General features: G+C 38.4%; 1 protein-coding gene across 6 annotated transcripts in view; it reads left to right on the forward strand.

The window, feature by feature from the left end:
- The window catches only part of CD2AP (CD2 associated protein), a 138200-nt gene that overhangs the window by 80632 nt on the left and 43951 nt on the right, over nucleotides 1-13617 (forward strand). For 3 of the 6 annotated variants that reach the window (XM_075923393.1, XM_075923389.1, XM_014572297.2), the window contains 4 exons: nucleotides 579-673; nucleotides 7272-7376; nucleotides 11760-11796; nucleotides 12318-12380. In XM_075923393.1, coding sequence (XP_075779508.1) covers nucleotides 579-673; nucleotides 7272-7376; nucleotides 11760-11796; nucleotides 12318-12380 — 300 coding nt within the window. The remainder of the gene's footprint in view (nucleotides 1-578; nucleotides 674-7271; nucleotides 7377-11759; nucleotides 11797-12317; nucleotides 12381-13617) is intronic. The other 3 variants (XM_075923392.1, XM_075923390.1, XM_075923391.1) reach the window with 3 other exon arrangements.

A 13617-nucleotide genomic window follows, 5' to 3' on the forward strand; every position in this document is an offset into this window, starting at 1 on the left:
TTGTGTTTAGCTTTACTAGGGCTGCTACAAATTAAATGTGTGTGAAATTGTTTGTAGAATTGGCTCCTATGAAGAATAGGCTAGGTTTAAATTGAGACCATGGAATAAAAAATACCCTGTATTGACTTGGAGCCAGAAATAATTGTTAAATGAGAGTAAAATGGTAAAATTATAACGTTTAATATTGCATTTTTGTTATAAAGCTTGCAGTTTCAGATGTGTTTGAGCACAGTTTGTTAGAAGCCACATAAAAATCTCTGCTAGATGTACATGTTAAAATCCACAATTAGTGAGATGTTCAACTCTGCTTGCACAGCTTCTCTCTGGTGTCTAAAGTTACCCATAGGAATGGGATAACTGAACAAACAGTATACTACTGTCTTCTATCTGGAGCATTCTATTGGACGTTTGCAACACATACTGAAGGTGGTCAGGCTATAAGATGAAAAGATTATAGTGGAAGTTGTGCTTTTTGAGTTATCCTTCTAAAAAAGACAATATTTAGCTTTTATTTATGTACCTTGATACAACAGGTTAAAACATTGTGCAAATGCAACCATTTTGCTTCTTTGTTTCAGCCAAGGAATATTGTAGGGCTTTATTTGCCTTTGAAGGTTCAAATGAAGATGAACTTGGTTTTAAAGAAGGCGAGATTATCCAGATAGTAAGTAAGGTAAGGCTTTACTAATCACTCAGTTTTATGAATGTAATAGAAGCATCAAAGTAGGAGGCAGGTCTGCTCTTAAAATGCTGCATCATCACAGCTGCAAGGTTTCCATGAAGATGCTGCTATGACAACTGGAGAGCTTTTCCTATCAATGTAGTAAATCCACCTTCATGAGAAGCAGTAGCTCTCCCACCAACACAGCACTGTGTACACCTGGGGTTAGGTTGGTATAAATAACTGCATTGCTCAGGGGGTTTAAATGTTTTACAGCACTCAGAAACATAGTTACACCACGTATATTTATTATGTATACCTGGTTTTAGCACAAGTATATCTCATTATTTCTGTATCTGTTTCAGTTAATCTGTTTTGATTAGTATGCTGGTAAATTATTTTATTATGGTAATAGATCAGAGTTTGTTCTGGAAGTTAATTTTGTAATGTACCACAATGTCATAAAAACATCAAAATGAGTTCTTTCTTGTTCAGTTTGACCATTTTTCATTTGGAGAGCACATGCCCCATAGATTGTTGGGCATGGTAGACTGGACTGTAGTAGTGAGTTCATTTCTTTTTAAAGAAACAGTTCAGTTTTGCACTGAAATGTTGCAATGCAGTAATTAATCTTATATTTTAAGCAAGGATTATTGTCAGCATGAAAATCCAAATGTTTTGTAACATTTGCAATCTCAGAGTCATAATATTTAACAAAATCCCTTTATGGTAGACAATCTATCTTGCTGCTTAAAATAATTCAATTTTTGCCTAAATATTCACCTGTTTGTGCTTAGGATGTTAAGTATCATGTAATTCACTAATCGAATGGTTAAAGCATTTTTGCATCAACCATTTGATTATTTGATATGGAGACGCTGCTCCTTGGAAACACAGCCGCAGCGCTTCAAAGTGGCAGTGCTGCACGGAACTGCCACTTTGAAGTATCTGATAGAGGCAGCGGGAGGGGGGTAGGAGAAGTGACTAGTCAACTGTCCTATCGACTATCCAATAAGGTTTTGCTTATTGGATAGTCGACTATTCCTTAACATCCCTAATTTGTGCTAGGAATGAGTCAATGCTAAAAGTTGCATTCCTATCCCATTTTATAAATGTTTTGCTGTAGTAAAGACACATCTAAAAGGATGGTTGAAAACCATCTATTACTGCTTAATTTTCTTCACCTATAGTCCGTAGTCTTTTATAATACAGGTTGAATCTCTCTGGTCCAACATGATTTTAGCACATGGATACTTATCATAGGTGTGGCCTAGTTTTTGGTGGTCTATTAAGTTTGTTTAGAGATACTAGTCCTGGTTCTCAGTTTTCTGTGCTGTTGTTTAGCTTTAATTTACCCCTACATGTCTTCTAAGAGCCCAATAAGCAGTGTAGGTGTTGGGCTGCTAGACAGTATTGACAACCCATGGTCCAGCAAATTCTCTGGTTTGGCACTGGTCAGGTTCTGAGGATGCGGGACTAGAGGCTCAACTTATAGTCATATTTTACTAAGTGGGCTATTAGAGGATTGATTTAAGTGGGGAATTGGAAGCATCTCAACTACAACCCAGTTTTCATGTTCTTAGTAGTGTACAGAGAGGAGCAGAAATACACATGAACAAAGCTTGTTTAAAAGAATTTGTAGAGTTTTTGCAAGAGAGTCCAATATGTCTTTAATGATTTTCTTGTTTCATTATACTGTAGCTATCACTGTTTGCTTGTACAGGCAGTCCCCGGGTTACGTACAAGATAGGGACTATAGGTTTGTTCTTAAGTTGAATCTGTATGTAAGTCGGAACTGGCGTCCAGATTCAGCCGCTGCTGAAACTGATCAGTTTCAACAGTGGCTGAATCTGGACGCCAGTTCTGACTTACATACAGATTCAACTTAAGAACCCCAGGCATCCCCAAGTCAGCTGCTGCTGAAACTGATCAGCGGCTGATTCCAGGAAGCCCGGGGCAGGGGCTTCCTGTAGTCAGCCACTGGTCATTTTCAGCAGCTGCTGACTTGGGGACACCTGGGGCAGAGCAGCTGGGGTGCTGCTGGGTTGGTCCAGTGGCGCCCAGAGCGGCGCTACGGGACCAACCGGCAGCGCCCCAGCTGCTGTACCACAGGCGTCCAGAGCAAAGCCGCGGAGCACGGGGGCAGCGGGACAGCCCAGACGTGCCGTGGCTATCCTGCTGCCCTCGGGCTCCATGGCTTTGCTCTGCTTTGCTCCCCGTCCCCCTGGTCTGCAGACCAGGGGGACGGGAAGCAAAGCGGCAGAACATGTGGGCAGCGGGACAGCCCAGATGCTCCGTGGCTATCCTGCTGCCCTCGGGCTCTGCGGCTTTGCTCTGCTCTGCTCCCCGTCCCCCTGGTCTGCAGAGGCGTCTGGGCTGTCAGCTGGCCGCGTGCTCCGCGGCTTTGCTCTGCTGGGCTGTCCGCTGCCCGCGTGTTCCACCGCTTTGCTTCCTCTCCCTGGTCTGCTGGAGACCAGGGAGAGGAACGGCCCCGTTCGTAACTGCGGATCCGACATAAGTCGGATCCGCGTAACTCGGGGACTGCCTGTATTATAATAGCACCTGGAAGTTAGGCAGGTTTTGGTAAGCACTGAATGATTAAGACAATTCTTTCCCCAAAGACCTTATATCCAAGTAGACAAGATTGGCTAACGGAGACAGAAAGAGACACAGAGAGAGACAGCAGGTCAGTAGTTGTAGTCAGGAATGGAACCCAATCCAGCGTTCTCATTCCCAGTTCAACCATCTATCATCTGGAGCACAGTGCTTGCAAAACCTAGATTTCTTAAAAATACTTATCATAGTAACTAATTTGTTCCCAGTTTTTGCTCTTATCTAAATTTCTTCACTTAATATCATAGCTGTTAACACAGGGGCTGGAATAATTAACTTTTCTATTATCCAGTCTTCCTATGTTCAATTGCCAAACAACGGGAAGCAACATTATAAGTTAGTGAATGTAATGGGGACATCCCTAGTTTCTGAGCCATTAGCAATTTCCTGAAGAACTTTGTGCATGTTTGCAGAATAGAAAAGCTGAGTTGGTATAATTTTATTTGTCAGATAAATACTTCATTGGTTTTTCCCCATGAATGGAATGTCATTGAAAATCTATGGGATGATTCATATTACTTACAAAGCATCATAGACATCACTATATTTGTGGCACTGTATTTGTTTTGTAAAAATGGATTTTCTTTCATATTAGATTAGGTCTAGGTTTGCCGAAGGTTACAGTCAAGTCCAAACAAGATTTTATTTTTTCCTCCCATTGTTGCTTGAAACTGATGTTTACCACTCTCAAATTGTGTTGTATGCAGTGTAAATGTAGATTGGCTTGCTTTGACCTGATCATGAAATCAGATAAATAAGGCCCTGTATCCCCTCAGATCCAATTGCAAGATTAGTGCTTTCCTGTACTAATGCTCATAATTGCTGAGTTCCCGGCATTAGTAAAATGAGTAAACTCTACAGTGTTAATGTATCAATTCTCCCACTAAGTCTCTGTAAACTTCACAAGCATTTTGGGTCTATAAACCAGCATGGTGTCAGTTTGCTTTTTGTTAAACACATGAGTTATAAAAATGCCTGTCAAAAGAGGCAGTACTGTGTAGAATATGTATAAAATCTTGTAAAGTATCAGACAAGATACTTCCACCCCACCATCAACGTCAGCATGGACCAGTCTACACGGGAGGTCCATTTCATGGACACCACGGTGCAAATAAATGATGGTCAAATAAACACCACCCTATACCGAAAGCCTACCGACCGCTATGCTTACCTGCATGCCTCCAGCTTCTATCCTGGACACACCACACGATCCATTGTTTACAGCCAAGCACTGAGGTACAACTGCATATGCTCCAACCCCTCAGACAGAGACCTACACCTACAAGATCTTCAACAAGCATTCTGTAAACTACGATACCCACACGAGGAAGTGAGGAGACAGATTAACAGAGTCAGATGTGTACCCAGAAGCCTCCTGCTATGGGAAAAGCCCAAGAAAGAAACCAACAGAACACCACTGGCCATCATCTACAGTCCTCAGCTAAAACCTCTCCAACACATCATTAGTGATCTACAATCCATCCTGGACAATGATCCCTCACTTTCACAGGCCTTGGGAGGCAGGCCAGTCCTCGCCCACAGACAACCTGCCAACCTGAAGTATAGTCTCACCAGCAACTATATACCGCACCACAGTAACTCTAACTCAGGAACCAATCCATGCAACAAACCTCGGTGCCAACTCTGCCCACATATATACACCAGCAACACCATCACAGGACCTAACCAGATCAACCATACCGTCACTGGTTCATTCTCCTGCACATCTACTAACGTAGTATATGCCATCATGTGCCAACAATGCCCCTCTGCTATATACATCGGCCAAACTGGACAATCCCTACATAAAAGAATCAATGGACACAAATCCAATATTAGGAATGGCAACATACAAAAACCTGTAGGGAAACACTTCAATATCCCTGGACACACAATTGCAGATCTAAAGGTAGCCATCCTGCAGCAAAAAAACTTCAGGACCAGACTTCAAAGAGAAACTGCTGAGCTACAGTTCATCTTCAAGTTTGACCCAATCAACTTAGGATTAAACAAGACTGTGAATGGCTAGCTAACTACAAAAGCAGCTTCTCCTCTCTTGGTATTCACACCTCTAGATCAGCTACTAGAAGTGGGCCTCATCCTCCTTGATTGGATCCACCTTGTCATCTGTAGCCTGATTCTGGCCTGCATATTTATACCTGCCTCCAGAAATTTCCACTACATCCGTCTGACGAAGTGAGTCTTTGCCCACGAAAGCTTATGCTCCAACACTTCAGTTAGTCTATAAGGTGCCACAGGACTCCTCGCCACTTTTATAAATCTTGTTTAGTCTTTGATCATGGATTACTATGCTAAAGTATTTGATAAGGGTTTCCCATGCAAAATCTATAAAGTAACAATTTTAAGCTCTATTTTGACAAGGTACAACTTGTATGTAGTCAGTAAACTTCTTTTTCTTGGAAAAATCACCTGCATTACAAATGGGAAAAATATGTACTAGTATTTGATTATGCATCTGAAGATTTTCTTCTGATCCTAAAAGTGATAAACTCTGCAGAAAGCCTAGGTTTATTTTTTTTCCTCCCTAAAGTATTTTATAATCATTTTAAAAGGGTACCTTGAAGATTGACAGCCAGAAAAAGCATATTTTTCAATGCCAAAATTGGCCAATGTTACAGTATGGAAAATATTTTCAAAATATCCCATCACTTTTTTCTAAAGTTCACATCCCTAATTACATTGGGATCAGATATTACTAGAGCAATAAAATGTCACTGATTTTTTTTTTGTTATCCATATTTATTGTTTTTCTAAATTCTTTAATTTGTTTTGTATTTAGCTCCAGTTTTCTCATTTCTTTCAGCTTTTCTTTTTTCTTGCTCTTTTCTTTTTTCAGTATGGTGGCTGTACTGCAAATGTTCAGTATACATTAACATCTAAGTAGTGTGGACTGCATCCTTTTTCTTTTTGGGATATTAGTAGGGCTAACCTCCAGTCTTCCAAATACTTAGTGGAAAAGTCATGCCCGAAGAAAACTAGACAAAAAGCTATCTGTAAATAACTTGTGCATGTTTATATTTAAGTGATCGGTAATGTATGTTTGTTTTATTTTAATTTTGCATTGCTGCTTCCTTCAGTTAGCTCAGTGTGTTTATTTTATTTCATTTTATTTTTAGTTTCAGCAGCTGTTCAGAACTGAATGCTGAATTGGATATGCATGCTGGGACCTAATCTTTTGTTGATAGAATGAACCAGTTGTTACTGTCAAAAACAGCATATTTTTCAGTAGTAGTTTATTCAACCTGTACGAAGTAGTGATGGTTCTTAATATTGGAAGAAAAGCTTTAAATTGAATCATAACATAATTTTAAGCAATTTGAATTCTGTGCATTAAGAAGTTTGAACATTTTAAGCCTTCTATCCTGCAGAAATTTGCTGTCACACTGAACTCTCTGAAACAAAAACAACTTTTTTTTTACTCTCCCCTCCTATTGTTCTGTTTTTCTCTCTTGACTTTCTCATCTAACAGTTCTCGTAAAATTGAATAATTCAAATGAGAAATATATGTACCAAATAAAAACGTATATATTTGGAAAACATCTGTGAATGTAAGAGAAATAATTTGTCGTCCAAGGCAGTGACAGTGAGAGTTGGTCCATGCATCAAGAGGGTATCTTTTATAGCTATATTTCTTTATTCCACATCTGTTCACAGATGTCTTTCAAATAGGTATGCATTACACTTTCAACTTTGTTTTAAAAAGAACCAAGGTGGGTAATCATAACTTATGTAGGATTTTTTTTTCTGATGCTGTCAAATCCTGAACTACATGCAGTTTTTTCCCCAAATATAGTTTATTTAATAAAGCTTCCTCTTGGAAAAACACTTCATTTTTTTTTTTTTTACTTGTGGTGATGATTTACAACTTAAGTAAAAGGTTTTCATATTATATAATGAATATTTATGTGTGCCTTATTCATAAAATGAATAAATAATTAAGTGATGTTCAAATAACAAATAGCATTATTTGTTTTAGGATACTGGAGAGCAAGGATGGTGGAAAGGAGAGATTAATGGTAAAGAAGGAATCTTCCCAGATAACTTTGCTGTTCAAATTCAGGAGTCCGATAAAGACTTTCCAGTAAGTTTTAATGTTTTTTCCTTTTCTTAGAATCTAAAGAAAAGACACATATCCTTTGCTAGAAATGCAAATTTTAAAACATAAATTATAATGCACAACAATGTTTATATTATGATGCCAGTCATTTTTTTTACTATATCTTTAATTATACATTTCTTTAGTGAAGAAGGTCAATATTTTTGTAAAGCTTCATTGGAAAGTGCACAGGCCTGGCCAACTTTGCATCTTAGTGAAATACTTCTACTGAACTTGCCCCCTTCAAATTCATGGTCTTCTAAGAAGGGAGGGAAAAGAAGCTTATTCGTATATTGTATTTCTGGTTTCACTGTATAGATTTCAGTGGATATAGCATTCTGTATTGGGCCCTACATCACTACTTCACAGAATACTTAATTGTGAGGAGTTCTCAGGCCTGATTTTCAGAGAACTGGTGACGAAGATTTAGATTATGTAGATGTGTTTCATTTAAGCATGTATGTGCCTCAGACAAGTAGGTATTTTATCTTTCTGGCTTAACAAAGATATTTTATCTCCCTACTACCATTTAGAAATAGCAGATTACTCTTGTGATGTCAGCCCCACCTGCAGCAACTAGTTTTGAATGAGCAATTAGTTTTGTTTCCAGTATCCAGTACAGCTTTTCTGATTGACCTGGCTGGGAATTGGGTAATTTTTGATCCACTTTCAGTTTGTAAGTACTATCAGCACCATAACTAGGTATTTTTGCACCTAGGACAAAATATTAATTATGTGCCCCCTCTCTTAGGTTAGCACCCCTGATTATGATGCAACTGGAGCCAATGCCCTTCTTGTCCTGTTCTTGTTATGGCCCTGAGTAGTATTAAAGCAGAAATTGATTTTTGTATATTAAAAAAAATCAGAGCTGGTTTAAAAAATGGAATTTTTGTCCCAGGGAAAAATCTGACATTTTGAAATTTGTCCTGAATTAGGGTCAGAAATTGAGAATTAGAAATTTAGAACAGAAATTCCTTAAAAATGTAAGTGGAAACATCAAAATGACCTTATTGAAACTTTTTTTTTAGAGAATTTTGAAACATTGCAAGTTAAAATGGAAAGTCAAAATTAAATCAGAACATGTAAATGAAATGCTTCATTTCTTAGAAACTTGGGGATTTGATAAGTAAGATCCCATGGAAAGCAAGTGTAAGAGGAAAAACAATTGAAGACAGTTGGCAGTTTTTCAGGTTAGACCAATACCAGTCAGGGCTGGTCTAGATAGGGGTGAGTGTGTTTCTTTTCCCAACCCTGGCTTTGCAGAGAAAGGGTAGAAAGGCAGGAGGACATCCTGACTTCAACACTCACCTCTTCACCCTTCCCCCCTTCTACACAGCTAGTAGGAGGGTCCTGGGAGTAACTTGGCTGCAGGACTGAACAAGGTGGGGAGAGAGATAGCTGGCAGCACATGCAAGCAACATGTTCAATCAGTTGGGTGGACCACATAGAGTTGCTGGGAGGGCTGGATTCAGCCCATGGGCTGCATATTGTCCACCCCTGGTCTAGATGGATATGGACAGCGGAATAAAGGAAATAAGACAACACTGGTACTGAACATATTTTAAAGAAAGGCAACATGCCAGAGTCAATATTTTGAACAGATTCTTACTTGTTTTGCTCTGTTTACAAATCCCCTATTGGGAATTCCCCTAGCATGAAAGAGTCCCTACTTGGGTGTAGAGTTGGCAGAGCTGTGGTGTAATTAGGGGTAGTGAGTAAGGGAGATAACTGGTGGTTGCCTTTCTCTTGTCTCTTGGACTTGCCAGTGTGGGTTGGGGGATCTCGCCTTACTGGATATTCCCTGACTCAGCGTTCTATGCAGCTCTTTTTGGGACTCTGAGCATGGTGAGGAAGCATGCAATGGAACAGCAGACCAACTCTTTTTCTTGGTAGGGAAGCTACAGCTAGGTTAATAGGGACAGTAGCTGCTCAGAGTGCTTCTAAGTGCTGTAGGGCAAGCAGTGGCAGGAAATCGATTCCTTCCCCTTGCAAGGTACAGCCCTGCACTAGCAAATATGATTCAAACACTTCTGTTTAAAAGTGTGTTGTGCGGCTCAGGGAGCACACTTTCGATTCTGAATGTGTGCATGTGTTTCTCTGAACAAGAAGCTTTTGAGGATCACAGGTTAGGGTCTTGAGAGCCATAAGTACCTCAGCCAGAAGCTGGATCTTGCCTGGGCTAGGTAATGGTTTTAAGGAGTGTGTAGAACTGCAATGCCCCACAGGAGTATCTGGATGTTTTCTGCGTCCCAGACTCCTGGTATATCAAGGGAACATGCATGCTGCTATATCTCTTCTTCTATGGAGGGGAGATGGCAGAGATACTCCAAGCTCCTTTGAGTACTGTGCACTTTGAAGGAGCAGGAAGGAAACAGTTCCCATGTGTCTCAAAAGTTCAGGAATTTCAGCTCAACCCTTAGCAAGAAGAAAAGGATCATTTGGTGTTGTCCTCCTGCTCCCCCATGCCCTTGTATAAAGATCACACTGGGCCAGGCCCAGCCCATGCAGAATATATTCTCTTCTTTATGTGAAGAACATAACCATTTAGGCCCAGAAAGAGAGAGAGGGTTTTACACAGGTAGCAAATCATTCTCAAATCCCCTCTCTCCTCCTAAAATCTTTTGCGAGTGGAGTTTTATCTAGATTAAAATTTGCAGATTTTGGAAGGAGCAAGGGGGTTTGAAAATTTTCTACCTGCATAAAATATACTTAATGCCATTATCTTGTGGTAATTTTATGAAATTGTTTTTTGAAGGTTTCATTTGCTTATTTTTAGTGTTGTAACTCTTAACTTCTTCTGGCTGTCTCATGCATGCTATCAAGTAATCCATTTTTATTTTGACGTGTCTTGTTGGTTCAGACATATCAATATAGCCTGGAGAATATTACATATCCTGTAGTGACTTCAAAAATATTATGAAAGCTTTCTGTATTAATTCACAGGATTGTGCATTGTGCCATAAAGTTGCCACATTTTTAAATAGCATTTCGTCTAACCTTGTCTTCACTGCTAAATTTACCTATAACGTGTATCTTTGCTACATTTCATTGCTTGAATGATGATGACTGTTGTGTTCAGGTAGTTTCCGAGCTATGATCTGATGAACATTAAAATGTATGGAATCAAATCCATCCTCCTTCTTTTCTCATAGGCTCTCCAATGTCAAGAGGCATGAATACTGTACATTTTCACTTTTGCACAAAATCTTTAACATGAACAACTTTCAATATTGACTCATTGCAGAGACGCTACTCTTAATATTTTAAGATATTTTAAAAATAGAGATCAATGTGGAAAACAAATATTAATATTGATTATAAACTATATTAATATGTTTGTTGCTGAATAATGTTTGAGCACATGGGCAGGAGAGAATAAGGAGAAGCAGAACAGAGAGGCAGAGACAAAAAGCAGGTTAGCCTATTAGTAGCCTCTGAGCCCAGTGTGACCCTTGGAAAAGCTAGAGAGAACTTCGATATCCATTGGCAAAAGAGGTTCAAGGCTGCAAGATAAACTGTTGCTTTTGTTCTTAGTTCCTCCTGCCTTGGAGAAGCGGGCCTTCATAACCAGACATTCTTAGTTGCAGTTTTGTTTATCCTCAATTTCTGCTCCCATCTGGAACATCAACAGAACTCCAGATTTTGACTAACTGTTCAGGTTAGGGGCAGCGTTATATATAAAAAGAATGCTAGGACATAAACCTAAGACTATTTCATAGTCTCAAATTTGGTGGGAAATATCCAGGTTAAAAATGAGTTATTTTAAAAAACAAGAATCTCAGCTATATTGTGATATGGTATAATTAAACATCATTTTTTAAAAAAGTTTCCTTTCTTAGTACTTAATCTGTTTGATTTAATGTATACTTTTTTCTGCTTGTACATAAGCAGATGTGTCATTTTAGATAGTTTTTCAGATTCCCAGGTTGATATATTTGAGTGCAAACACTCCAAGGACTATTAATTAGCGTACATCCCAAGTCTCCCCCCAAAACCCTTTTATTGGAACAGAAGAACAATCAAAGAAATATGTTAATCTTATTTTAAAAATATGTTGTGAAAAAAACCTAAATCTTTGGCCAATTTTCATCTGAGTAAGTATATTGTTTTGGCACTATAAAATGCATAAATTCATTTGTTTGAATGTTTGGCTGTCTGCACAAGGGTATTGTGTAATTTCATGATCAATGTAGTGGGACTCAGGAAACCTCCTGGGTGAGCTTGGTAAGTCACTTCACTACTTTTGTGCTTCATTTTCCCCATCTGTAAAATGGGAATGATACTGAACTCCTTCTAAAATACTATAAACCTATCAGCAGATACTGGGCTTTTTCTGTGAATTATATTAATTCTTTATCTTTTTTCCAGAAGCTAAAGAAGCCACCACCTCCTGTTAAAAGTCCAGGTATGTAAAAGATGTATGCTGATGTACTGACAAACTCTGAGCATAAAAAACACCAAGTGTCACTGTTTTAGAAACTTCATAAATGCAATGAGAGTTTCAAAACAGCGTATTCTTTTTCAGTGGTGAGAGCAGTGTATTCTAATTTTTTTTTACCTGTGTAAAGTCTTGTGTTATACTCCACATTCATGGTAATGTGGTATGGTAAGAGTTTAAGATGACTTTCCAAATGCAAAAGTAGTTTTGCATTTCTGAGCAGAACAGCAGCCCCAAATTCATGCTAGTGACACTATTTGCATCCTACTGTGTTTTTTCTTGGATATATCTGACAGAACCTAGCTCTGAATCTGAATTTAGAAATATTTTACTACCTCCTCACATCTGTGAGCTTAAATGAATGATTATACACTACGTTACGATCATTTCCAGAAGGAACAGTATAAATACAAATTATCATATTTTTAGTGACTGACTAAGATAATTATAGTTGTTTCAAAAATGTTTGGTTTTGTGTTTATATTCAGCTCCAAAGCCGGAACTTCCAGTAGGAGAGAAGAAATTTCTTCCTTCTAGATCTGAAGAAAAAGGTAAGATCATTTTTCTTGACAAAAAAATTAAACTGGGATCATGTGAAAGAAATAATCAATATTTAGTTATTTTGTTTTAAGTAAGTAAAACACCCGTGTGGGAAAATTAGTTGTTATATACTACCATAATTGTTTTTAAAACTATGCAAGTATGTTAAGGTGTTTAGATGAGTGTGTCTGTATTTAAATCTACATACATTGATAACACTTAATTGCTTTTGCTGCATCATTTTCTTAGTCTTGAAATTGCAGTCACTATTGCAGTTTATAATGGCCTAGTTGCAGTTTTATTAATTTGTTTGTGTAATTTTGTAATAAATGTGATGGTGTAATTTTGGATAATGATGGACATTTATTAAAATACATATTTTGGAAATGTCAGTTATTGTTCTCATAGGAAAAAATGAGGAGTCCTGTGGCACTTTAGATACACACAAATTTATTAGTATCAGAGGAGTAGCCATGTTAGTCTGAATCTGCATAAACAACGAGAAGTCCTGTGGCACCTTTAGGGTGTGTCTACACTGCCACCCTAGTTGGAACTAGGGTGGCTAATGTAGGCATTCAAACTTGCACATGAAGCCCTGGATTTAAATATCCCGGGTTTCATTTGCATGTTCCCGACTGCCACCATTTTTAAACGCCCCGTAGTTCGAACTACCTGCCTGCGGCTACACGTGACACAGATTAGGTAGTTCGAATTAAAGCTCCTAATTCGAACTACCGTTATTCCTCCTGAAAGTGTAGACATACCCTTATAGACTAACAGATTTATTGGAGCATAAGCTTTCGTAGGCAAAGACCCACTTCATCAGATGCATGTAGTGGAAATTCCAGAGGCAGGTATAAATATACAGGCATATGAAAAGAATACCAATCAAGAGAAGGCTAGAGATAATGAGGTCAATTCAGTCAGGGAGGATGAGGCATAAGTCTTTGCCCACAAAAGCTTATGCTCCAATAAATCTGTTAGTCTATAAGGTGCCACAGGACTTCTCATTGTTTATGCGGATTTATTAGGGCACATGCCTCAATAAAATCCACTTCATACTGACTTAATGCGGCTGCCTCTCTGAAACTTTACTAAAAAAATTTAATAATCTGAACCAAATGTAACGTTTCCAAAATGCTCTTCTTTGTATTTGGAGAAATTAAATAAAGAACAAATAGTCCATACAGAATCTTATATTATTACGATAGTGAACTTCTGACACAATACCATTTCTTTCTCTAAGTT

The sequence above is a fragment of the Pelodiscus sinensis genome, chromosome 3 (genome assembly GCF_049634645.1).
Source record: "Pelodiscus sinensis isolate JC-2024 chromosome 3, ASM4963464v1, whole genome shotgun sequence".
NCBI classification, from domain to species: Eukaryota; Metazoa; Chordata; order Testudines; family Trionychidae; genus Pelodiscus; species Pelodiscus sinensis.